Source organism: Lontra canadensis, unplaced genomic scaffold (genome assembly GCF_010015895.1).
Source record: "Lontra canadensis isolate GAN:19392208 unplaced genomic scaffold, GSC_riverotter_1.0 scaffold61, whole genome shotgun sequence".
NCBI classification, from domain to species: Eukaryota; Metazoa; Chordata; class Mammalia; order Carnivora; family Mustelidae; genus Lontra; species Lontra canadensis.
Window position 1 is genome coordinate 9,968,529 of NW_022631055.1, and position 24,264 is coordinate 9,992,792.

At 41.1% G+C, this 24,264-nt stretch overlaps 1 protein-coding gene across 5 annotated transcripts in view; it reads right to left on the minus strand.

The window, feature by feature from the left end:
* The window catches only part of CUNH2orf92 (chromosome unknown C2orf92 homolog), a 30,711-nt gene extending 7,063 nt beyond the window's left edge, over positions 1–23,648 (minus strand). Inside the window, exons 1-8 of one of the 5 annotated variants that reach the window (XM_032877897.1) lie at positions 23,556–23,648; positions 20,655–20,802; positions 20,478–20,540; positions 14,821–14,910; positions 12,771–12,890; positions 12,574–12,657; positions 3,038–3,142; positions 2,041–2,124 (exon numbers count right to left, since the gene is read on the minus strand). In XM_032877897.1, coding sequence (XP_032733788.1) covers positions 2,041–2,124; positions 3,038–3,142; positions 12,574–12,657; positions 12,771–12,890; positions 14,821–14,910; positions 20,478–20,540; positions 20,655–20,802; positions 23,556–23,648 — 787 coding nt within the window. Of the gene's footprint in view, positions 1–2,040; positions 2,125–3,037; positions 3,143–12,573; positions 12,658–12,770; positions 12,891–14,820; positions 14,911–20,477; positions 20,541–20,654; positions 20,803–23,362 lie in introns of all 5 variants that reach the window. The other 4 variants (XM_032877898.1, XM_032877901.1, XM_032877900.1 and 1 more) reach the window with 4 other exon arrangements.
* Between the last annotated feature and the right edge of the window lie 616 nt (positions 23,649–24,264).

Below are 24,264 nucleotides of genomic sequence, written 5' to 3' on the forward strand. Positions count from 1 at the left end.
TGATTCAACCTGACATTATACTCCCAAGGTAAGTTTTCTAATCTATGTATTTCTTTTCATTGTGAGACTCCTAGAAACTCAACACCATGGATTATCAAGATGAGTGTAATGATCGATTTTTAATATGATCCTTTGTGTATTGAAGAAAAAGAGAAAAAAAAGAATGGCCTCCAAACCTAGTTTAGATTGGCAACTGTACACCTTGGGGGTCTGGGAAGATAGAGGAAAATAAATCCATTTTATACTCCAGGCACTGAGTCAAGCTCCTATAAGAAAGAAAAATCGCACACTGAAGGAGCCAAAAGTAAACTTGAAGAAATAGAAAGACATCCCCATTCCAGCACAGAATGACTTACCATCAGTTTTCCCAAAATGAGTAGTCATGTCTGTCTTATAAATTTAATGCATGACTGTTTTATAAATTTAATGCAATGCTAATAAAAATATCGACAGGCTTCTAATGAAGTTACACAAGTTGATACTAAAATTTATGTGCAAAAACAAACATTCAAAAATTGCGAGGAAAATACAGAACGAACAAAAACTGCAAAGAAGGGGCTAGTCGCATAAGGCACTAACACAAAGTAGTTCAGCCTCTGTAATTAAAATAGGGTGGATGGATGCCTGGGTGGCTCAGCCTGTTAAATGACTGCCTTCATCTCAGGTCATGAACCCAGGGTCCTAGGATCGAGTCCCGAATCTGGCTCCTTGCTCAGCAGGAGCCTGCTTCTCCCTCTGCCTCTGCTGCTCCCCCTGCTGTTTATGCTCTCTCTCACTCTGACAAATGAATAAATAAAACTAAAAAAAAAAAAAAAAACAGTGTGGTACCGTTGTATACAGCAACCAGTAGGCCAGTGGTTAGGATAGAAAGCCCAGGAAGAGACCTAGGACATATGGAAATTTAGTATAAGATAAAGGAGGTATCTCAGATCATCGGAACACATGGACTTTTTAATAAATGGTGTAGCCATATCAGAGAAAAATGGCATGACTTGGACTGTGTTGATTAAATCATTCGAACCCGTGTATGGTTCTCAGTATAAAATCATTCTCTCACAGCTGCTGGTATAGACCTAGGTGCCAAAGAGATGCTCAACTACACTGAATTTATGATTATCATGAAATTCACAGAAGGAAATCTATAGGACAAATTCAGGAATGTTAGAGGTATTCATTTTAAAGAGAATTTGGGAGTAAATTAATCTCCAAAAACCATCTAGGTCAATGATTCCAAATGTTACCTGTAGGTAAGTCACTTGGAAAATAGGCATAATTGTGTGGAACCCCGGACTCCACTTTTAGAAACTCTCGTGGGTTCCAGAAATAAGGGTTGATAATCTCTTCCCATTTCTCATCCTCTACCCCATGGTTGATGCTTGGTCAGGGTTGAGAACCACTGACGTAGTTCATATTCTTATTCCCAGGAAAGACCACATATTTGCCAGCTTGGACAGTGACATAATTAGCCTATTTTTCCTTTTTAATCTTTCTAGCTGCTTCGGGAAGAAACGTTTCATGGGATGCTAGTTTCTTATCCTGTCTTCAGAGCCAATGTGCTCCCCCCACAATTGGGTCTGTATGGTGAGCCTTTGCTCATCAGCTAAAGGAGAACACTTTCCCACAGTCTTCATCGTGGGGCGGGAGAGAACCCCTCTGGGCTATCACTTCAAGAATGTGTTCTGTACCTCACCAGTCCCTGCCCGCAGGGGGAGAAAGGGACTTCACGAGTAAGTTTGGGAAGAGGATTCAGGTACCTCTGGCCATCCGCTTCCAGAGAGCAAATATTTTGACCTGCTCTTCAATGCTGTGAATTTTACAGAATCAAACTCTCTTGTGGTGGGGTTTTGGGGAAACCATAGGTACTCTTCCTAATTCAAAAAGAAGTCCCCACATTATCCAACCAAGTTTTCTAGAGAAGATAGTCTGAGCTTCATCTATAGGATGCTTAGCTCAGTGTCACATTTGCTTCCAAACTCAGGTACAAGAAGATGAGGTATGACTTATTGGCCCCCAATTCCGAGTACGTCCATTTGCATTTACCATTAGTAGAGATTCTGTCCACGCTGCCAAAGAGAAACCTTGGTGCAGTAGAATACCCAGCAACATTGGGTCCTTTGATGAAAACTATGGTGGGGGTTGGGGGGGATGAAAGAGAAAAATTTGTATCAGTACACACTTTTGAGTGAGCACTTTGGGTCCATATTTTGTTTTAAGTGTTGAAATGCTGACATAGAATTCCACTTGTATTTGGAATGTACATTTGAAAGTTTACATGTCAATGTAGAGCAAGGCATCCGCTAGCTGCTGCCTGGAGAGGCTGGTGCCCATGCAGAGTCTGTGGGAAACAAACCTCGGGAATTGAAATTCACATCTGTATGCAAAATTCCAACACAGTGCCCATTTCTCGGCTGCCCAGGGCACTTCCCTGTACTGCTGGGAGTTTCTGATACATAATTCTATCCTTACAACCTATGATCAAACAACTGTCTTAATTCTCAAACTGCTACTTAAAAAAAAGTAATAATCTGAAGCTGCTTTTGGGAAGAGTGTACTTTTCTTTTTTGTTATTTCTCCTGGTGTGCCCTAGGCCAAGTGATTTTTTCGCCTAGGTCTTATCCATTAAATGCGGGGACTAATGACTGCACCAGCTCTCCCCAGGGGCTAAGCAAAGTATCAAAGTATGCGGGGGGGAGAGAGGGTGTATATAAAGTGTGTGCAGGACAAAGTTATGATGTTACTCAGGGCTCCTGTTGTAATTCCAGTTCCTATCTTCTGAACAGCCTCCAGAAAGTGAGAACCTGCTTGACACATGAACTCCAAGGATCCCCCCCCAAAACAGAAGGATAGGCACATCTGAGACCATAGATTTGAAGGTTATAGAGAGGTTTGCAGACAATTCTTTCCTTCCTTTCTTGATTTGTCTTTGCCACACATGGAGCTGTTTTAACAAATGCTAAAATGATAGCACTGTATATATCACATAATACAGAGACCTATAGGAATATATGCACCGATAGTTTAAAAGACATATACTTGCTTTCTGAATTCATGTCTCTCTTTGTAATTGATTTGCCTGCTGTTCTGGCTTCATCAAATGGTGTCCCATACGGAGCCTTGTAAAACACTTGCTGTAGAATTTCATCTCAAGTGAAGTAAAAAAGACGTGTTAATACCAGCCTTGGGGGATTGACATTTTTCTCTGTAAGTACCTAAAGCAGTCTACAAATACAATAAATAGATGATATTAAGCTCAGGGGACATATGAAATTATACTCTGAAATACCTTGTCTTGGGAAGGGAAATCCTAACTCCTACAATCATTTCTGAAAAAGTGTGATTGAGCTAGATGTCTTGAGAAGTAAATACTTCCCATGAAAAGATATGCAGCTAGAAACTTTGCCCCAAACCTCATGACATTTAGTGTCATTATCTTCCTTCTTGCTCCTGTTATCATTCTAACCCACCTCTGAGACTTCCCCAAGATAGCCCATGTATATTTTTTTATTTTTATTTATTTGACAGAGAGCGAGATCACAAGTAGACAGAGAGGCAGACAGAGAGAAGGGAGAAGCAGGCCCCCTGCCGATCAGAGAGCCCGATGTGGGGCTGGATCCCAGGACCCTGAGATCATGACCTGAGCTGAAGGCAGAGGCTTAACCCACTGAGCCACCCAGGCGCCCCTGGCCCATGTATTTTTATAGGATAAAGTCCCCCAGGGCAAACATAAAGCAGAACAGATTTTTAAAAGTCAGAAAGCTCTTTATAAACTGTTCCTAATTTCTCATGGTTATACATTTTTAAATGTACTCATCTTTCTTTCCTTTTTAAAGTTTTCAGCCTTCTGCTTTTCCCTGGGGACAGCAGTTGCTTGTTCTTTCTAGTTCTACTTTGCACAGCCAAGGAAAATAACCCTCACAAATTCCATCCATTCTGTATATATTTTGAGCCTCCTTTTTCAAGGCTGTTGGTACATGGGTAGGTGTTCCACTCACCTGACAGAATATGCTTAAGGACCCAAAAAATTAACTTTCAAATTTGCTTATTCAAAATAATGAGTTTTTGTCATCAGCCCCACTTTTTTTTCACACTATGATCCCATTTTATTTAAAAAAAATTTTTTTTAAACACAATGCAACCTAATTTTACAGGTACATACACAGGTCTGTAAATGTAGGATAAAACTACTGAAATGGGGCACCTGAATGGCTCAATTGGTTTAAGTGTCTGCCTTTGGCTCAGGTCACGATCTCAGGGTCCTGGAACTGAGCCCGCCTTGCATCCAGCTCCCTGCTCAGCAGGGAGTCTGCTTCTCCCTCCCCAGCACCCCCTTGTGCACTCTCTCTCTCCCTCAAATAAACAAACAAAATCTTAAATGGAAAAAAAAAAAACTATAACAGTCATCTTTATGGAGGTAGGGAACAAAGATCAAATAGAACTTCAGCATTAAATAAATGTAAGGTTTTAGTTTCATGTATAAGGAGACTATCACTTGTGTAAATACCAAACTTTTTAATTCACCAGAACTGACACTTTCCAACCAAGGTGAGAAAAGGGCACTATTGAGAATGATCCCAATTTTGTAAAAGCAGTAGAACCAACAAAAAAATCTCTGCACAAGCACTTATGTTTTTACTGGCACAGAGACAGATGGAGAGAGAGGAAGAATACACACCTGGCCGCTGGAAAGGGTGTAGGGAGGAGACTATTAACTTTTTCTTTACCCACTTCATACTGATACCTTTGTACCTTTTTAAAAAGGAAGTTAATTTTTTAAATGAGATATTATTAACCTCAAATAGCGCCCATTTTTGATAGTATAGAGAGGGCGACCATCTCTACTCACCTTGTCACCTATCCGGCAGAGGTACTCAGCCTTTGCCATCCTGTCACCAGCCCCTTCCTTGATAGATGTGTTGACCTGTAAATTCCTCAACTGTTGCTCAGAGAGAACCTGGAAAGTTTATTGGTGGGCCCCAACGCCAAGGCCAACACTAACGTGGTGCTGGGCAGGTCAATAGGCCTTTAGGGGATGATGGGATCCTCCCAAACCCCAAACCAGACACCCACCTTCACACTCACTCAATCTCCTTCCACACATGTGGGGTGGGATTCAGAGACATGGGGCTTCTGCAAGAAGGACAAAAGTCTCTGATTCCCGGGTGAGAATTCCCAGCACAGTAAGGTGGCTGCAAGAGCTATCGGCATCCCTTCACTCATTCAGTCATGGTAACTACCCACCATGCAACCAGCCAGACACTCAGTGCAGGTCCCCTGGAGCCTCTTTAATAGCACACGTGGAGGAGGGACAAACCCAGAATTCCCAACATTGGGCATGTAGAGATGTCCCATATAGAGAGACGGCCCTTCCAAGCAAGACTGGCGGGCATAGTTCTGCAATCAGAACATCCAACAGGTCCTAACCCAGAGGGAAGCATCAGTGCTCACACTCCTGAGAGCTCTTTCTCAGACCAGATGTAACTCTCAGTGTCTACCCCTGACCCACATACACCACCAGGGAGGAGAGATTTCTCTGGATTCTGGATGGCTTCCATACTGCATCTGTGGTTTCAAACATTTTCCCTCATCTCAGCTCTCTGAAAAGACCTCCCTAGACCTTATTTTGTGGTTGCTGTTTTTAAAACTTTTTAAAAATTTATATATATAATTTATGGTGTTTATATATATGTGTGTGTGTGTGTATATATATATACATATATATATTTATATAATCTATGTTGATTATATATAATTTCCATTTTAAGCATTTTTAAGTGTACAATTCAGGAGCATTAAGGATATTCACACTGTTGTGCAAACCTCACCACTATTTATTTCCAGAAATCTTCCATCTTCTCAAACAGAGACTCTGTACCATTAAGCAGTAATTCTCCATTCCTCCCACCCCCTAGCCCCTGGGAACCTCTATTCTACTTTCTATCTCCATTAATTTGCCTATTTTAGATACCTCACATAGGTGGAATCATACAATATTTGTGCTTTTGTGTCTCCTTATTTCATTTGGTATAATGTCTTCAAGGTTCACCCATGAATTAGCATGTAACAGAATTTCATTCATTTTTATAATCAAATAATATTCCATTGTATGTCTATACCACATATTGCATATTCATTCATCTGTGATGGACACCTGAATTATCTCCACACTCTTGTCTATTGTGAATAATCCTGCTATGAACGTTGGTATACAATTATCCGTCTGAGCTTGTTTTCAATTCTAGTAGGTATATACCTAGAATATATTCTAGATCATATGGTATATTCTGGATCATATGGTAATTCTATGTTAAACATTTGGAAGAACCACCAAACTGCTTTCCACACACTCCATTCTCACCACCAATGCACCAACTTACATTCTCACTTATTTCCTACATTCTCACCAACACTGATTTCCCTAAAAAAAAAAAAAAAAAAAAAAACCACACACTCTAATATGTGCAAAGTTTTATCTTATTGTGGTTTTGATTTGCGGTTCTCTAATGACTAGTAATATTGAGTAACTTTTCATGTTCTTATTGTCCATTTGTGTATCTTCCTTGGAAAATATCTATTCAAGTCCTTCATTGATTTTTAAATTGGGTCATTTGGTTGGTTGGTTTTTTTTGTTGTTTTTGAGTTGTAGCAGTTCTCTATATATTCTAGATCTTAATCCCTTATCATATATATGATTTGCAGAGATCTACTTCCATTCTGTGGGTTGTCTTTTCACTATCTTGATAGTATTTCTTGATGCACAGTTTTTAATTTTGGTGAAGTCCAATTTATCTATTTTTCCTTTTGTTGCCTATGCTTTTGGTGCCAAAATTAATGCACCTTTGCCTAATCCAAGCTCATGAAGATTTTCTCCTATGTTTTCTTCTAGAATTTAAAGCTTAGCTCAAAAATGTAGGTCTTTCAACAAGTTGTTTTAATTTTTGTGTATTACTATTTACTATTAAGTAAAGATTCAACTTCATTTTTTTGCATGTGAATACTCAGTTTTCCCAGGACAGTTTGTTGAAGAGACTGTTCTTTCCCCTTGAGTGGTGTTGACACCCTTGTTTAAAATCAAATGACCATGGATGTATGCATTTATTTCTGGACTCTCTGTTCCATTCCATTCATCTATAAATCCAGATATCCTTATGCCAGTGCCATACTCTTTTAATCACTGTAGTTTTGTAGTAAGTTTTGAAATAGGGATACTTCCAAATTTTTTATTCTTTTATTTTTTAAGATATATTCATTTATTTGTCTTAGAGAGAGAGAAAGAGAGAGAATATCCAGCAGACTCCCCACTGAGCACAGAACCTGATGCGGGGCTCAATCCCACAACCCATGAAATCATGACCTGAGCCGAAACCAAGAGTGGGAGGCTTAATCAACTGAGTCCCCCAGGAACACTCCAAATTTATTCTTCTGTTTCAAGATTATTTTGACTACTTTGGGTCTAGTGAGATTCTATAGGAATTTCAGAATGAGTTCTTCTATTTTTGCAAAAAATGCAATTAGAATTTTGATAGGGTTTGCACTGAATCTGTAGATCACTCTGGGGACTATTGTCATCTTTACAACAGTAAGTCTTTGAATCCGTGAACATAGGATATCATTCCATTTATTTAGGTCTTCTTTCATTTCTTTCAGCAATGTGTTGTCCTTTCCTGCGTACAGGATGTTTGCCTCCTTTGTTAAATGTATTCCTAGGTATTTTAATCTTTTTGATGCCACTGTAAACAGAATTGTTTTCTCCATCTCTTTTCCTTTTTTTTTTTTTGGACTATTCATATCAGAATATAGAAATACAAATGATTTTTCTGTGTTGTTTTTATATCCTGCAAACTTTCAGATGGAGCTAGAGTATTATACCAAGCAAAATAAGCCATTCAGAGAAAGACAAATATCATATGATTTCACACATATGTGGAATTTAAGAAACTAAAACAAAGGAGAGAAGGGAAAAGAGAGAGAGAATCAAACCAAGGAAGAGATATTGGTGCCTGGGTGGCTCAGTCAGTTAAGCGTCTGTCTTTGGCTCAGGTCATGATCTAGGATCCTGGGACTGAGTCCCACATTGGGCTCCCTGCTCGGTGGAGAGTCTACTTCTCCCTCTGCCCTCCCCCTTGCTTGTGCTCATGCTCTTTCTCTTTCTCAAAAATAAATAAATAAAATCTTTTTTTTTTTAAAGAAAAATTTTTTAAAGACACAGACTTAACTATAGAGAACAAACTAATGGTTATCTGAATTAATTTTTTAGCTCTAACAATTTTTGTGAACTTTTTATGGATCTATTTTAGATCCTTTTATTTCTTTTTTCTTTTTTTTTTTTTTTCCTAATTTCTCTGCTAGGACTTACAGTCTATGTTGAAAGAATTGGCAATGGGTGGCTCAGTGGGTTAAGCCGCTGCCTTCGGCTCAGGTCATGATCTCAGGGTCCTGGGATCGAGTCCCGCATCGGGCTCTCTTCTCAGCAGGGAGCCTGCTTCCCCCTCTCTCTTTGCCTACCTCTCTGCCTACTTGTGATCTGTCTCTGTCAAATAAATAAATAAAATCTTTAAAAAAAAAAAAAAAGAAAGAATTGGCAAGAATGTCTCATGCCTGATATTAGGAGAAAAATTTCCATTCTTTCATCACAGAGTATGATGCCAGCTATATATTTTTCATATATGGCAATTATCACATTGAGGAAGTGCCCTTATATTCCTAGTTTATTGAGTGTTTTTATCACAAAAGGATGTTAAATTTTTAAATAAGTTTTATTTTTAATTATATTAAAAAACACATAACACAAAATTACCATCCTAATCATTTTTTTAGAGATTTTATTATTTTTATGTAACCTCTACACCCAATGTGGGGTTTGAACCCACAATCCTGAGATCAACAGTTGCATGCTCCACTGATTGAGCCAGCCAGGAGCTCCTACCATCCTGATCATTTTTAAGTATACAGTTCAGTAGTAGTATTTATTCTCCTTGTTGTATAGCAGACATCCAGAACTTTTTCATCATGCAAAACTGAAACTCCATGCTCATTAAACAACTCCCTGTTTCTACCTCTCCTACCCCAGCCCCTGGCAACTACCATTCTACTTTCTTTCTATGAACTTGACTTAAGATAGCTCTTATTAGGGGCGCCTGGGTGGCTCAGTGGGTTAAAGCCTCTGCCTTCAGCTCAGGTCATGATCTCAGTGTCCTGGGATTGAGCCCCACCTCGGGCTCTCTGCTTGGCGGGGAGCCTGCTTCCCCTCTCTGTCTCAGCCTGCCTCTCTGACTACTTGTGATCTCTGTCTGTCAAATAAATAAATAAATAAAATTTTTAAAAAGGTATCTCTTATTTATAGAACCATACAGTATTTGTTTTCCTGTGACTGGCTTATTTCAATTTGGCATAATGTCCTCAAGGTGCATTCATGTTGTAGCATGTGACAGAATTCCCTTTCTTTTTGAAGCTGAATAATATTCCACTGTGTGTATATATGCGTGTATGTATATATGTTAAAGGGGTTCACTGTCACCTGTGGGATTTATGTTAGTCTATTCATCCATGGACACCTTTTGGCTATCGTGAAGAATGCTGCTATAAGTATGGCAAATATCTCTTTGAGACTTCCAATTCATTTGGATATATAACCAAATATGGGATTACTGGGTCATATAGTAATTCTATTTTTTTAATTTAATTTTTTAAAGATCTTATTTATTTATTTGTTTGTCAGATAGAGAGAGACAACAAGAAAGTGAGTACAAGCAGGGAGAACAGCAGGCAGAGACAGAAGCAGGCACCCTGCTGAGCAAGGAGCCCAATGTGGGACTCAATCCCCGGACCCTGGGACCATGACCTTAGGCAAAGGCAGACGCTTCCCCAACCGAGCCACCCAGGCCTCCCAGTAATCCTATTTTTAATTTTTTGAAGAACAGCCATACTGTTCTCCATAGCAGATATACCATTTTACATTCCCAACAAGAAAATTGGATTTTCTAGCCAATATGCTAATCTCTGCCCTTTAATAAGAGTTTAATCCATTTACACATAATGTGATTACTGATTAAAAAAGAATTTATGTCTGCTATTTATTTGTTTCCCGTGTCCTATAAATTCTTTGTTCCTCGGTTCCGTTATTACTGCTTTCCTTTGGGAGTTTGTTGATTTTTTTTAAGATTTTAATTATTTATTTATTTATTTATTTGACACAGAGAGAGAGAGAGAGAGCACAAGCAGGAGAGAGAGAGAACAAGCAGGGGGAGCTGCAGAGGGGAAGGGAGAGGCCAAATCCCTGCTGAGCAGGGAGCTGGATATAGGACTTGATCCTAAGACCCTGGGATCATGTACTGAGCTGAAGGCAGATGCTTAATAGACTGAGCCAGCCAGGCACCCCAATTTTTTGTAATGTTATATTTCAATTGCCTTCTTTGTTCCTCTTCTGCATATGTTTTAGTTCTTTTCTTCATGGTTACTTTGGGAATTACCACTAACATTTTAAACTTATAACAACCTAGTCTGAATAGTACCAATGTAGTATATGAACACTCTGCTCATATATATCTCTACCTTCCCCTATATTGTCACAAATTACATCTTTACACATTGTATGTCCATGAACATAAATTTACAATCATTGTTTTATTCGTTGCCTTTGAAATCACATTGTAAAAAGGAATGAGGTAACAATCCAAAATTACAATAATATTGATTTTTACATATACCTATATAGTCACCTTTACCAGTGTTCATTTTATTCTCAAACTTTTGACTGTCTAGTGTCCTTTATTCAGCCTGAAGTACTCTCTAGCATTTCTCAGGGGGCAGATCTCTAAGCTTTTGTTTATCTGGAAATGTCTTAATTTATCTTTTATGCTCAAAGAATAGTTCTGTCAAATATAAAACTATGGGTTGACTGCACTTTTTTTTCGGGACTTCGAATGTGTCATATCATTACTTCTGGCCTCCATGATTTTTGAGGAGGAATCAGCCATTAATCTAATTGAGCATCCCTTGTAAACACTGAGTAGTTTTTCCTTTGCTGCTTTCAAGACTCTGTCTTTGTCTTTGGGTTTCAGCAATTTGACTATAATGTGTTTCAGTGTGAATCTCTCGCATTTATGCCTGGAGTTTCTAGAACTGCTTGGATATGTAAAATAATCTAATTTGAGAAGGTTTTGGCTATTATTTCCTCATGTATCTTCTCTGCCTCTTTCTCTCTTCTCCCACTGGGATTTCTGTAATGTATATGTTGGTACACATGATGCTATCTCACAGGTCCCTCATCCTCTGACCTTTTTTTTTTTTCTATTTTTCTTCTTTCTGCTCCTCAGACTGGACAATTTCAATTGTCCAATTTCAAAATGATTCCTACTTCTACCTGCTGAAATGTGCTGTCAAATCCTGCCAGTGAGTTTTTCATTTTAGCCACTGTACTTTCCAACTCTAGAATCTCTCTTTGGTTCCTTTTTATAATTTGTTTCTTTATTGATATTCTCATTTTGTTCATTGTTTTCCTGATTTCCTTAATTCATCAAAGACAGTAAACACACTGAAGATGGGTTCCTATTGCCCATTCTGGCACCAGCAAACTGCACTGAGAATGCAGGCTGTTGACTACTTGGCCACCTGTTATGGGCCTGGGGGAAGGAGAATGGTAGGATATATATGAATCACTAAAATTCACTAACATTTACCAGTCTCTTCATTAAGCATTCCTCTGGACAATGCAAGTGCTCCACTAGAATCCAATCGTCCAAAATAGTTTCTTAAGATACTTTTTGGCAGTTCAATTGTAACATATTCTTAGAGCTTCCTACCATCTTCTTTCCAGGCCTTGGTTTTCTCAAATGTTACATGTGAGACTTGGAACATATCAATGAGTCCCAGCCTGGAACCACCTAGAGAGCTTTAAAAACTACTGGTGCAAATATCTCATCCAATGCCACGGAATCTGATCAGCTGTCTTTTTTTTTTTTAAGATTTTATTTATTTATTTTACAGAGATCACAAGTAGTCAGAGAAGCAGGCAGAGAGAGAGAGAGAAGGGCAAGCAGGCCCCCTGCTGAGCAGAGAGCCTAATGTGGGAGTCGATCCCAGGACCCTGAGATCACGACCCGAGCCGAAGGCAGAGGCCTAACCACTGAGCCACCCAGGTGCCCCTGATCAGCTGTCTTTTTAACAATCTCTCCAGGGGATCCTCGTGGCTCAGCTAGGGCTGATGACCTGGGGAGAAGGTTTATCTCAGCCTCAGGCCTCACCATCCATTGCTATAGGAATCTCCCGGGCCCTTCATCAGGTAGATGTGGTGCTGCTGGTCTAGGGTGGGGTCCGGCTCAGCACCTGAAATAATTCCCATGTGGTAGCCCTGCTCTGCTGCACGGAGCCCTCTCTGAGGACCAGAATCCTTGCCAAGTGTTTACCTTCCATACTTTCCTAATTTCCTGGGACTCTGACACTTGAAAGAACTTGCTGCAGCCTCAACGCCAGCACTTTCCCTCCCATCAAAACATCGGGTTAGCTGAGAGATGACCCTGGAGAGGGGTGAGACTCTTCAAATATAGCCTGATGGCTTCACATGAGGAGATCACTTACCAAATAGTTTAGAAAAATGTTCTTCTCGTTTATTTGAACTTGATACAAATTCACTATTTTTCAAGCTCTTTTTTTGAGGATAACCTATGGGGAAACAAACCTTAGCTGTGATTAAATCATTCATTGGACTGACATGAAATCTTTTTAAATCTCTACTTTTTTACATGGTGTTTCCAGAGAAGCATCACACACTTTACCTGCTCTAGGAGGAAGAGCACCGAACTTGGGTTCTAGTCCACCCTCTGAGTGCCTTATGATCTCGGGCAGTGAAGTTCTGAGGGACTTGGTTCTCCCATCTGAGACTGGTGGGAAGAGGCCTGTGGGGAGGGGCTGAGATGAAATTTGCTGATGTCATCTGTGGATGGAAACGTGCTCTCCCCTTATCACACACCAGTGTTAGGAACTACGATGACCAGCAAGAAGGGACACTGGATCCAAGCATGGTTGTGCTCGGTGCTCAGTTTTGGAGGGGAGCAAACACAGATAGACACACTCAACAAGCACTTTCCCCTCCATAGGAAACGATGCCAACAAGCCATGACTTTGACCATCTTGGAAATGGGATGCCTTCTTATTTGGGAGGACAGGGAACAACCCTGCTGCTTACGCTGCACTAATCCACACAAGGGTCTATGTTTGGAGGGGATTCAGAGGGCCTCAGGCCACGCCTACCTGACCTGTTTGATAAGCACAAGGAATTCCCCATGTTGTCACTGAGGAATAAACAAAGGAAGGACTGGGTCAACAGTCTCCCCTAGGATGCCATAGACTGATTTCAAGACTCTGCTGACACTCAGGTGGCCGCATCAAGGATATGGATTAACTGTGCTAAAAAACTGTAGTAACTCATATTTTGAACTATATTTTCAGGATATTCTTTATGGACATTGTGATACCTATGTGTCCGAACACATTTTCTTGATTCTAGGTCAAGGCCAGGCCTTTTCTCTGGCCCTAGGTGAGTAGGCACAACCAGCAGGGAGGAGAAACTTATGCCCTAATGAAGAAGTTTCAGGGTCACAGCAGCAGTCACCTGTCATAAGTGACAGAGCATTCATGAAGTGTCTACAGAACCTCAACTTTTAACACAAAACCAGGAACACCAGTTTTCACATGGTTTCAATATGGTAGATCACAGATCACAAATCAATATGGTAGATCACAGATGATCTACACAGCCACTGAGTAATCTGTGCACATTAACTTGTACACATTACAGCTTTCAACTCTACAAAAAAAAAAAAAAAAATTGGTAGGGAAGCCTGCATGGTGGATGCCAAAGATTTAAAGTATGACGCCTTTGATCCAACTAGTGACAAATACAGTTTTCTAGAGATGAAACATTGGTGAATCATGAGGAATAGATATACTCAGTCATTCAAGCACTTTGTCAAAAATGTGTTCTTCCTATTGTGTCAGCCAAGGGAACATAAAAACATCGTGCAGGGTACACCATCATTATTACACAGTAAAATATTCACTTTAATCTATAGTTTATAAAATGCAATGGGAGGACCATTGGCTATAAAAATGGTTTACTAATAGGTTTATAATTTTACCACAGCATACATGCCTAGATTATCCTGATAAACAATTCCTCGATCTAAACATTTTCCTAATGCACACAGTGTCCACCTTAAAGGGGTTCACTGTCACTTGTGGGATTTATGCTAATGTACATGTTTTCTGCATATGAGACCAGCTTCTTCCCCTCAGCTTTGGCATTTGAGCATCAGTCCAAAGACAGAGATAGGCTCTGTCTCTCAGTGCAAATATTTTCCAGAGGCTAGAGTGTAGGGTGGGGAGATCAAGGGGAAGAATGTGGGAAGGCTTTACTATCCCAAGCTAGTGACCAGGGCGCTCATGCACATTGAACTATAAAGTACTGGTGACTAGAAAGTCCTTACACTACTCACAGCAAGTGTTACCAAGGACAGTGAGCACCACTTGCAAATCCAGTTTGCATCCTCTGAACAGCCTCCAGAGTGAAAGAACCTGCCTGACACGTGAACTCTGACCTTCAGAGATCACCCTGCAATACCGTGCTATTTATACTTTAGGCCACAGACCTCCATAGTCGGTAGAAGGTTATAAAGAGTATATCAGATAATTTTTTCTTCCACATCTCAGTTTGGTTTTGCCCCTACATACCTGGGTTAAGAATGCTAAAATGATAGGGTAGTACAAACGATACAATACATAGACCTTTATAAACGTGCACTTATAATTTTGAAGACATATACTTGCTTTCTTTCACTTCTCTCTTTGTAATTGACTTTCCTGCTGTTCTTGTTTCATCAAATGGAACTTTGGAAAACACTTGTTGTAGAATTTCATCTCAAGTGAAGCGAGAAAGGCATGTTAATATCAGCAGTCCATGGTTGATATATCTACTCTATAAGCACCAGAACTAGTCTATGAATTCAGTGAATAAATGATACAAATGCAATGGATATATAACGTTATGCTCTAAAATGCCTTGTCTGGGGAAGGAGATTTTGGCCTATCTAAATCATTTCTGAAAAATTGAGATTGGGGGCACCTGGGTGGTTCAGTCAGTTAGGCATCCAAATCTTAATTCTGGCTCAGGTCATGATCTCAACGTTGTGACATCTGCCTGCCATCAGGCTCTGAGCTGGGTGGAGCCTGCTTAAGATTCTCTCTCTCCCTCTCCCTCTGCCCCTACACCCTGCGCTCATGTTCTTGCTATAAATAAATAAAATCCCAATGGCATTTTCCACAGAAATTTAACAAAAAACCCTAAAACTCATTTGGAACCACAGAAGATCCGGAATAGCTAAAGGAATCCTGAGAAAGTAACAAAGCTGGAGGCACCACACTTCCTGATTTCAAACAATACTACAAAGCAATAGCAATCACAGCGTAAAAACCGTATGGCACAAAAACAGACACGTAGACTAATGGAACAAAACCGAGAGCCCAAGAATAAACCTTGCATATAAAGTCAGCTCATATTTGACACGGGAGCCAAGAATACTCAACGGGGAAAAGAGAGTCTCTTTGATAAATGGTGTTGAGAAATCTGAATAACCACAGGCAGAAGAGTGAAAGTGGACCACTGTAGTACACCACTCGCAAAAAATGACTCAGAATGGATTAATGACTTAATAACAGAAGCCACAAAACTCCTAGAAGAAATTGTAAGAGAAAAGTTCCCTGACATTTGTCTTTTTTTTTAATTTTGTTATTCAAATTCAATTAAGGGAAGCCTGGGTGGCTCAGCTGCTGATTATCTGACTCTTGATTCCAACCGAGGTCATGATCTCCGAGTCGTGAGATCAAGCCCCATATCTGGCTCTGCACTCCGTTGGGGAGAATCTCTGCTTGAAATTCTCTCTCTTCTCCTTCCGCCCCTCCCCCACTCATGTACCCACTCTCTCTCTCAAATAAGTAAATAAATAAAATCTTTAAAAATAAATAAATGCATAAATTCAATTTAATTAACATACACTGTATCATTAGTTTCAGAGGTGGGATTTAATGATTCATCAGTTGCATACAACACCTAGTGCTTGTTACTTCAAATGCCCTCTTTAATGCCCAACACCCAATTACCCCATCCCCCTCCACACCTCCCCTCCAGCAACATTCAGTTTGTTTCCTATAGTTCTTGGCAACAATTTTTTGGATATGATATCAAAAGCACAGGAAACAAAAGCAAGAATAAACAAGTGGGACTACATTAGACTACAAAGCTTTTTTTTTGTACAGTGAAAGAAACAATCAACAAAATGAAAAGCAACCTACAGAACGGAAGAAAATATTTCCAAATCATATTATCTGATAAGGGGTTAATATCCAAAATACATAAAGAATTCATACAACTCAATAGCACAAAACCAAACAATCTGACTTTTAAATGGGCAGAGGAATTAGATATTATTCTAGAGAAGACACAAAAATGGCCAGGTGCCTGGGTGGTTCAGTGGGTTAACCCTCTGCCTTTGGCTCAGGTCATGATCTCAGGTTCCTGGGATCGAGCCCTGCATCAGGCTCTTTGCTCAGCAGGGAGCCTGCTTCCCCCTCTTTCTCTGCCTGCCTCTCTGCCTACTTGTGACCTCTCTGTCATATAAATAAATAAAACGCTTTTTTAAATGGCCAACAGATACTTGAAATGGTGTCAACATCACTTATCATCAGGGAAATACAAATCAAAACCACATTCTTATACCTGTGAGAATGGCTGTCATCAAAATGACAAGAAATTTAAAAAAAAAAAGGACAAGAAATAAGTGTTCATGAGGATGTGAAGGAAAGGGGACCCTTGTGCACTGTTGGTAGAAATGTAAATTTTATGGGCTCCAAGGGAACAATTAAAATTAAAAATAAATTATATATATATAATTATTTATTATATATAAATTACATACATAACAAATTAATTAAAATTAAAAAAATAAAAATTAAAAATAGAACTACCATATGACCCAGCAGTCCCACCTGTGGGTATACATCCAAAGGAACTGCACACAGGATCTTGAGGAAATTATCTCCATTCCTATGTTCACTTCAGCATTATTCACAATAACCAAGATGTAAAAGCAATCTAAGTGTCCATCAATGAATGAATGGAAAGAAAAGGTGATGATATATATTACATAATTTTATATAATACATTACATAATACTATTCAGCCATGAGAAAGAAGGAAACCCTGTCTTTTGCAACAACATAAACAGACCTTGAGGGCATTATGCTGAATGAAATAAGTCAGACAGAGAAACACAAATACTGTATGATCTCACTTCTATATAAAATCTAAAAAAACTAAACTCATAGAAACAGAAAATACAATAGTGATTGCCAGGGATCAGGGCTGGGGGAAATGGGGAGATATTGATCACGTTACAAAGTCCCAGTTACAAGATGAGTAAGTTCTGGGTATACAATGTACAACACTGTGATTATAGTTCATGATACTGTATTACATACTTGGAAGGTGCTAAGATAGTAGATCTTAAATGTTCTCAGCATAAAGAAGAAATAATCACAGGGCATGATGGAGGTAATTAGGTTAACACTGTGATGTTCTTCATTTTGCATTATATAATGTGTATCAAATCACCATGTTTACACCTTAAACTTACACAGTGTTATATGTCAATTATGGCTCAATAAATGTGGGGAGGAGTACATAAGGTGGTATCACTGTGAATCATATCGTACTGTCAACTTCAAATAACAGGACCAAAATAAACATTTGGAACCCAAATTGTACAAAGAAACTCTGTATAACAGTTGACATACATTGTCAGTACTGAATGGTTAAATATTTTAAAGAAGACAAAAACAAAGCAGATGGAAACACACTGCCTGGTCTGCAACCCTGAGCCATCGAGACATGTGGGAGAGGCAGAAGTACACACAGACACAAGCAAACACAGTAACACAGTTGCACAGAGCACTTAGACAAGGGACAGAGCAGACAGGAGAGGAAAACCAACTCAGCCCAAGAAAGTCAGAAGGCAGGCACTAAGCTAAGCAGACTGAGAAGAGGGAGTGTGTCCTGCCAGGTAAGGCTGAATTCTGAATCCAGTTGACCATGATGTTTACACCTCAAAAATCACTCCTGTGTGTAGATGTCAGGTGTCAGTCGACTCCTTTCACCTACACACTGGTGCTCACCGTGATCTCGGCAGCCCTGATGGGTCAGTACGTGACATGCAGGAAACTTGGGACTAGGTACACTGATTCAATGAGCTGCAAGCATCATGAAAAGTCTTTGAGGTATTCTTGGGAGGACTGCTGCAGACTGGTGACAGTCCCCACCAAGATCCCAGGAGTGAGGGAGGGGCTGACCCAGAGAATTCCACGTCACATCAGGACTGCCACGACATGACAAAGCCAAAGGGCAAGGCTCTCCTCAGAGGGTTTCAAAATTCACTTACAAATGCTGTATGCAGGGGCACCTGGGTGGCTCAGTGGGTTAAGCCTCTGCCTTCAGCTCAGGTCATCATCTCAAGATCCTGGGATCGAGCCCCACATCGTGTTCTCTGCTCAGCAGGGAGCCTGCTTCCCCTTTCTACCTACTTGTGATCTCTCTCTGTCAAATACATAAATAAAATCTTTGGGGAAAAAAATGTTGTATATGAAAACTGAACCTACAAAAATTGAGTGGAGGCTAGTGGCAGGGGAAGAAAGGACTCAGCACTTATAGATAACAGATTCTGTAAGTTCAGAAAACTCTTCCTTTATAAAACTGTTAGTACTTTTTCATAGTTCTATTTTTTGAAATATATTAATTTCTCCTTTTATTTGTATTTTATTTTTTAAAAGATTTTATCTGTTTATTTAGAGAGAGAGAGCATGAGTGGAGGGGGGGAAAGGGAGAAAGAGAATCTCAAGCAGACTCCCCACTGAACATGAAGCCTGAGGTGGGGCTTGATCTCACAACCTTGAGATCATGACCTGAGCCAAAACCAAGAATTGGACACTTAACTGATTGAGCCACCTAGGCACCCCTCCTTCTTTTTTAAAGGCCGTGTCTATTTCTCCCTGGGGGACAACGGTTTCATTTTTCCCCTTCTAGGTTTACTTTGCTAAGCCACAGAATATAATCAAAATTCCATTGATATCATATTTATACTGAGTCCTTTTTTAAGGGTTGTTGTTACATTGGTGGGTAGTCTACTCACTTGATAAAATAGGTGCTTACAATAGCAACACCCAAAAATCAGCTAAAAGAATTACTAGTAAAATGATGAGTTCTCATTACCAGCCCTTTCCATGACAGATGTGCTGACCTATAAGATCCTGAATTGTTGCTCAGAGAAAACCTGGAAAGTTTATTGATGGCCCCCCAATGCCAAGGCCAACACTGACACGGTGCTGGGCAGGTCAATAGGCCTTTGGGGTATAATGGAATCCTCACAAACCCCAAACCAGACACCCACCTTCACACTCACTCACTCCCCTTCCACACATGTGGGGTGGGATTCAGAGACATGGGGCTTCTGCAAGAAGGACAAAAGTCTGATTCCTGGGTGAGAATTCCCAGCACAGTAAGGTGGCTGCAAGAGCTATCGGCATCCCTTCACTCATTCAGTCATGGTAACTACCCACCATGCAACCAGCCAGACACTCAGTGCAGGTCCCCTGGAGCCTCTTTAATAGCACACGTGGAGGAGGGACAAACCCAGAATTCCCAACATTGGGCATGTAGAGATGTCCCATATAGAGAGATGGCCCTTCCAAGCAAGACTGGCGGGCATAGTTCTGCAATCAGAACATCCAACAGGTCCTAACGCAGAGGGAAGCATCAGTGCTCACACTCCTGAGAGCTCTTTCTCAGACCAGATGTAACTCTCAGTGTCTACCCCTGACCCACACACACCACCAGAGACGAGAGCTTTCTCTGGGCAAAAAGTCCCAGGGCAGGATCATCCCACACCAAGGAATTTGATCACTGAGATGGGAAAGAAGGGAGGAGGGGCTGTCTGTCTCTTTTTAACAATCTCTTGTCTCTTTTTAACAATCTCTCCAGGGGATCCTCGTGGCTCAGCTAGGGCTGACAACCTGGGGAGAAGGTTTATCTCAGCCTCAGGCCTCACCATCCACTGCTACAGGAATCTCCCGGGTCCCTCATCAGGCAGATGTGATGCTGCTGGTCTAGGGTGGGGTCCATCTCAGCACCTGAAATAATTCCCATGTGGTAGCCCTGCTCTGCTGCACGGAGCCCTCTCTGAGGACCGGAATCCTTGCCAAGTGTTTATCTTCCATACTTTGCTGGTTTCCTGGGACTCTGACACTTGAAAGAACATGCTGCAGCCTCAACGCCAGCACTTTCCCTCCCATCAAAACATCGGGTTAGCTGAGAGATGACCCTGGAGAAGGGTGAGACTCTTTCAACCAGTATGGTAGCTTCACACTAGGGAGGTACTTACCAAATATTTTAGCCAAACCTTCATCCATATTTTTTGAACTTGATGAAAATTCAGTGTTTGAACCTGTGGAGAAAATAAACCTTAGCTGTGATTAAATCATTCATTGGACTGACATGAAATCTTTTTAAATCTCTACTTTTTTACATGGTGTTTCCAGAGAAGCAACATACACTTTACCTGCTCTAGGAGGAAGAGCACCGAACTTGGGTTCTAGTCCACCCTCTGAGTGCCTTGTGATCTCGGGCAGTGAAGTTCTGAGGGACTTGGTTCTCCCATCTGAGACTGGTAGGAAAGGCGCCAACCACAAGAGGCCTGTGAGGAGGGGCTGAGATGAAATTTGCTGATGTCATCTGTGGACGGAAATGTGCTCTCCCCTTATCACACACCGGTGTTAGGAACTACGATGACCAGCAAGAAGGGACACTGGATCCAAGTGTGGTTGTGCTCGGTGCTCAGTTTTGGAGGGGAGCAAACACAGATAGACACACTCAACAAGCACTTTCCCCTCCATAGGAAACGATGCCAACAAGCCATGACTTTGACCATCTTGGAAATGGGATGCCTTCTTATTTGGGAGGACAGGGAAAAACCCTGCTGCATACGCTGCACTAATCCACACAAGGGTCTATGTTTGGAGGGGATTCAGAGGGCCTCAGGCCATGCCTACCTGACCTGTTTGATAAGCACAAGAAATTCCCGATGTTGTCACTGAGGAATAAACAAAGGAAGGTATAAACGGAAGAGGACTGGGTCAACAGTCTCCCCTAGGATGCCATGGACTGATTTCAAAACTGCCGACACTCACGTGGCCACGTCAAGGATATGGATTAACTGTGCTAAAAAAAAACTACAGCAACTCATATTTTTAACTATATTTTCAGGCTTTCTCTTTATGGATGTTGTGACAGGTCAAGGCCAGTCCTTTCTGCAGCCCCAGGGGATTAAGAAAACCACCAAGGAAGAGACACCTATCCCCTAATGAAGTGTTGTTAGGGCCATAGCACCCACCCACTGAGTGCCCCAGCATTCATAAAGTATCTGGAAGAATCTGAACTTCTTACAACCAGTGGCAATGCAGATTCTCACCTGGTTTCCTGGCAGAAAATCTGCATAACCATTGGTAATGTGTGCTCATGGAGGCTTTCAGCTCTACACAAAAATTGGCAATGAGGTAGTTAATAGTACATAGACATCGCTTCCAGGTCTGATGGCTCTTTCGTAAACGAAAGAAATAAAAACTTCTCTTTTGCTGAGACATTAGTGAATCATTAAGAATCAATACGGACGGGGGGGCACCTGCCTGGGTGGCTCGTGGGTTAAAGCCTCTGCCTTCAGCTCAGGTCATCATCTCAAGGTCCTGGGATCGAGCTCTGCATTGGGCTCTCTGCTCAGCGGGGAGCCTGCTTCCCCCCCCCTCTCTCTCTGCCTGCCTCTCGGCCTACTTGTGATCTCTGTCTGTCAAATAAATGAAATCTTTAAAAAAAAAAAAAAATCAATACAGTGGCAGTGGAAGTAAGCCCAAGCAATAAAACGTTTGTTCCCAAAAACACTTTGGTTTTTAAAGTGCCCTGATAAAGAGTAGTCACATTCCCCCCTTTTCCTGATGTCACCCCTGATGGACAATTTGTATGATGTACCTCTTGTCCTTTTTGCTTTGCTCCACAGGCCCAGTATCTTTATAAGAATTTGCCAGAATGCTATCAGCCAATTAGTTTAGTAAATATCAAAAGTAGTTCCAAACGCAGTAAAACCCTAAAATAGAGGATGTAAATCTAGTGTTCACTTCGAAAAATCTATGTTCCTAAAATATTCACAACAGCATTATTCAGATAGCTAAAAGGTGGAAATGACCCAACTGCGGCATAGGCATGCAAGGGAATATTGTTGGGCCACAGAAAGAATTGAAATACTAACACAGATTACAGTGTGACTGAACCATTAAACCTATTAGACAAAAGAAGCCAGTCACAGAAGATCACATGCTGTGTGAGTCCATATACGAAATATCCAGAGGAGACAAGTCTATAGAGCAGTCAGCACGTGAGTGGTTGCTAGGGCCTTGGGAAAGAAGGAATGGGGCATGGAAGCTGGTGAGTGTGACTACTTCTGGAGTGATGAAAATGTTCTAAAATTAAGCAGTGTTGGGATGTCCAGGTGGCTCAGTCAGCTGCATCTGCCTTCGGCTCAGGTCATGATCCCAGGGTCCTGGGGTCAAGCCCCACGTTGGGCTCTTTGCTCAGCGTAGTGTCTGCTTCTCCCTCTGCCTGCTGCTCTCCCTGCTTGTGCTCACTCTTTCTCTCTCTCTCTCTTTCTGGCAAATAAATAAAAAATTCTCTTTTTTTTAAGATTTTATTTATTTATTTGACAGAGATCACAAGTAGATAGAGGGGCAGGCAGAGAGAGAGGAAGGGAAGCAGGCTCCCCACCAAGCAGAGAGCCCAATGCGGGGCTCGATTTCAGGGCCCTGGGATCATGACCTGAGCCGAAGGCAGAGGCTTTAACCCACTGAGCCACCCAGGCGCCCCTAAATAAAATCTTTTAAAAAATAAATTAAATTAAATTAAGCAATGGTGATTCACAACTCTGTGAATATACTAAAAAGCACTGAATTATTTATTTAAAAGGGTGAATTTTATGTTATGTGAATTATATCTCAATAAAGCTATTTTTAAAAATGTGTGTGTGCATTTGTGTGTGTATGTGTGTGTGTGTGTTTATATGAGGGGATAGATGAAACAAGATTGGCCTAATTAGTGCATAGAGGTTCATACTAATCTTTCTACTTTTGTATATGTTTGAAAATTTTTATAAGCTTGGTGCCTACGGGCTACCCTCCCACAGAGGTCTTTTGAGAAAGCTTCAGACAGGAAAAATGTTAAAGTTACCTGCTTCTGAGCAAGAAGTCCTGTGGTAAATTCAGGAGGTAAGGAAGGTAGAGGTGGAGAGAAATCCTGTGTTCACCATTCCACCTGCAGGAGGACACTATCCCTGCCTAATTAGGTTCACAGTGAGTCTCTTACTTGGGTATCTGCCATACTACACTTGTGACAGGACCTTTGAGAGGGCAGAGCTCTGTACCTTGCCAATAGTCCAGGAAGAGAACAAAGAAGAGTGTCTCAGCTCCTCTCTTCTTTGCCATTGTCTGTATATCTCCTGAAATCCTGCAGCCATAATGGCCTCGAGCTCCAGGATACTGCGGAACCCAGAGGTCTGTGAAGTCACACCAAGAAGCAAGGTGGGGGGCGGTTCTACAGGAGATTGGGGGAGGGCCTGGTGTCTGAGGACAGGGGCCACTGGCCACCCTAAGGAAATAGGCTTTCCACCCACTCCCTTTGGCTCTGAAGTGCCTTCCTCCATTCTGTGTGCACTGTACCCTAAAGATGGTAGGATATTAACCAGGACTCTTAAGTTGTACATGACAGAAAAATCAACTTTATCAGCTTAAGTGAGGGCCACCTGGCTGGCTCAGTCAGTGGAGCATGTGACTCTTGATCTTGGGGTTGTGAGTTTGAGCCCCATGTCGGATATGGAGATTACTTTAAAAGCACACACACGGGGGCGCCTGGGTGGCTCAGTGGGTTAAAGCCTCTGCCTTCGGCTCAGGTCATGATCTCAGGGTCCTGGGATCGAGCCCCACATCAGGCTCTCTGCTCAGTGGGGAGCCTGCTTCTCCCTCTCTCCCTGCCTGCCTCTCTGACTACTTGTGATCTCTGTCTGTCAAATAAATAAATAAAATCTTTAAAAAATAAATAAATAAATAAATAAATAAATAAAAGCACACACATGC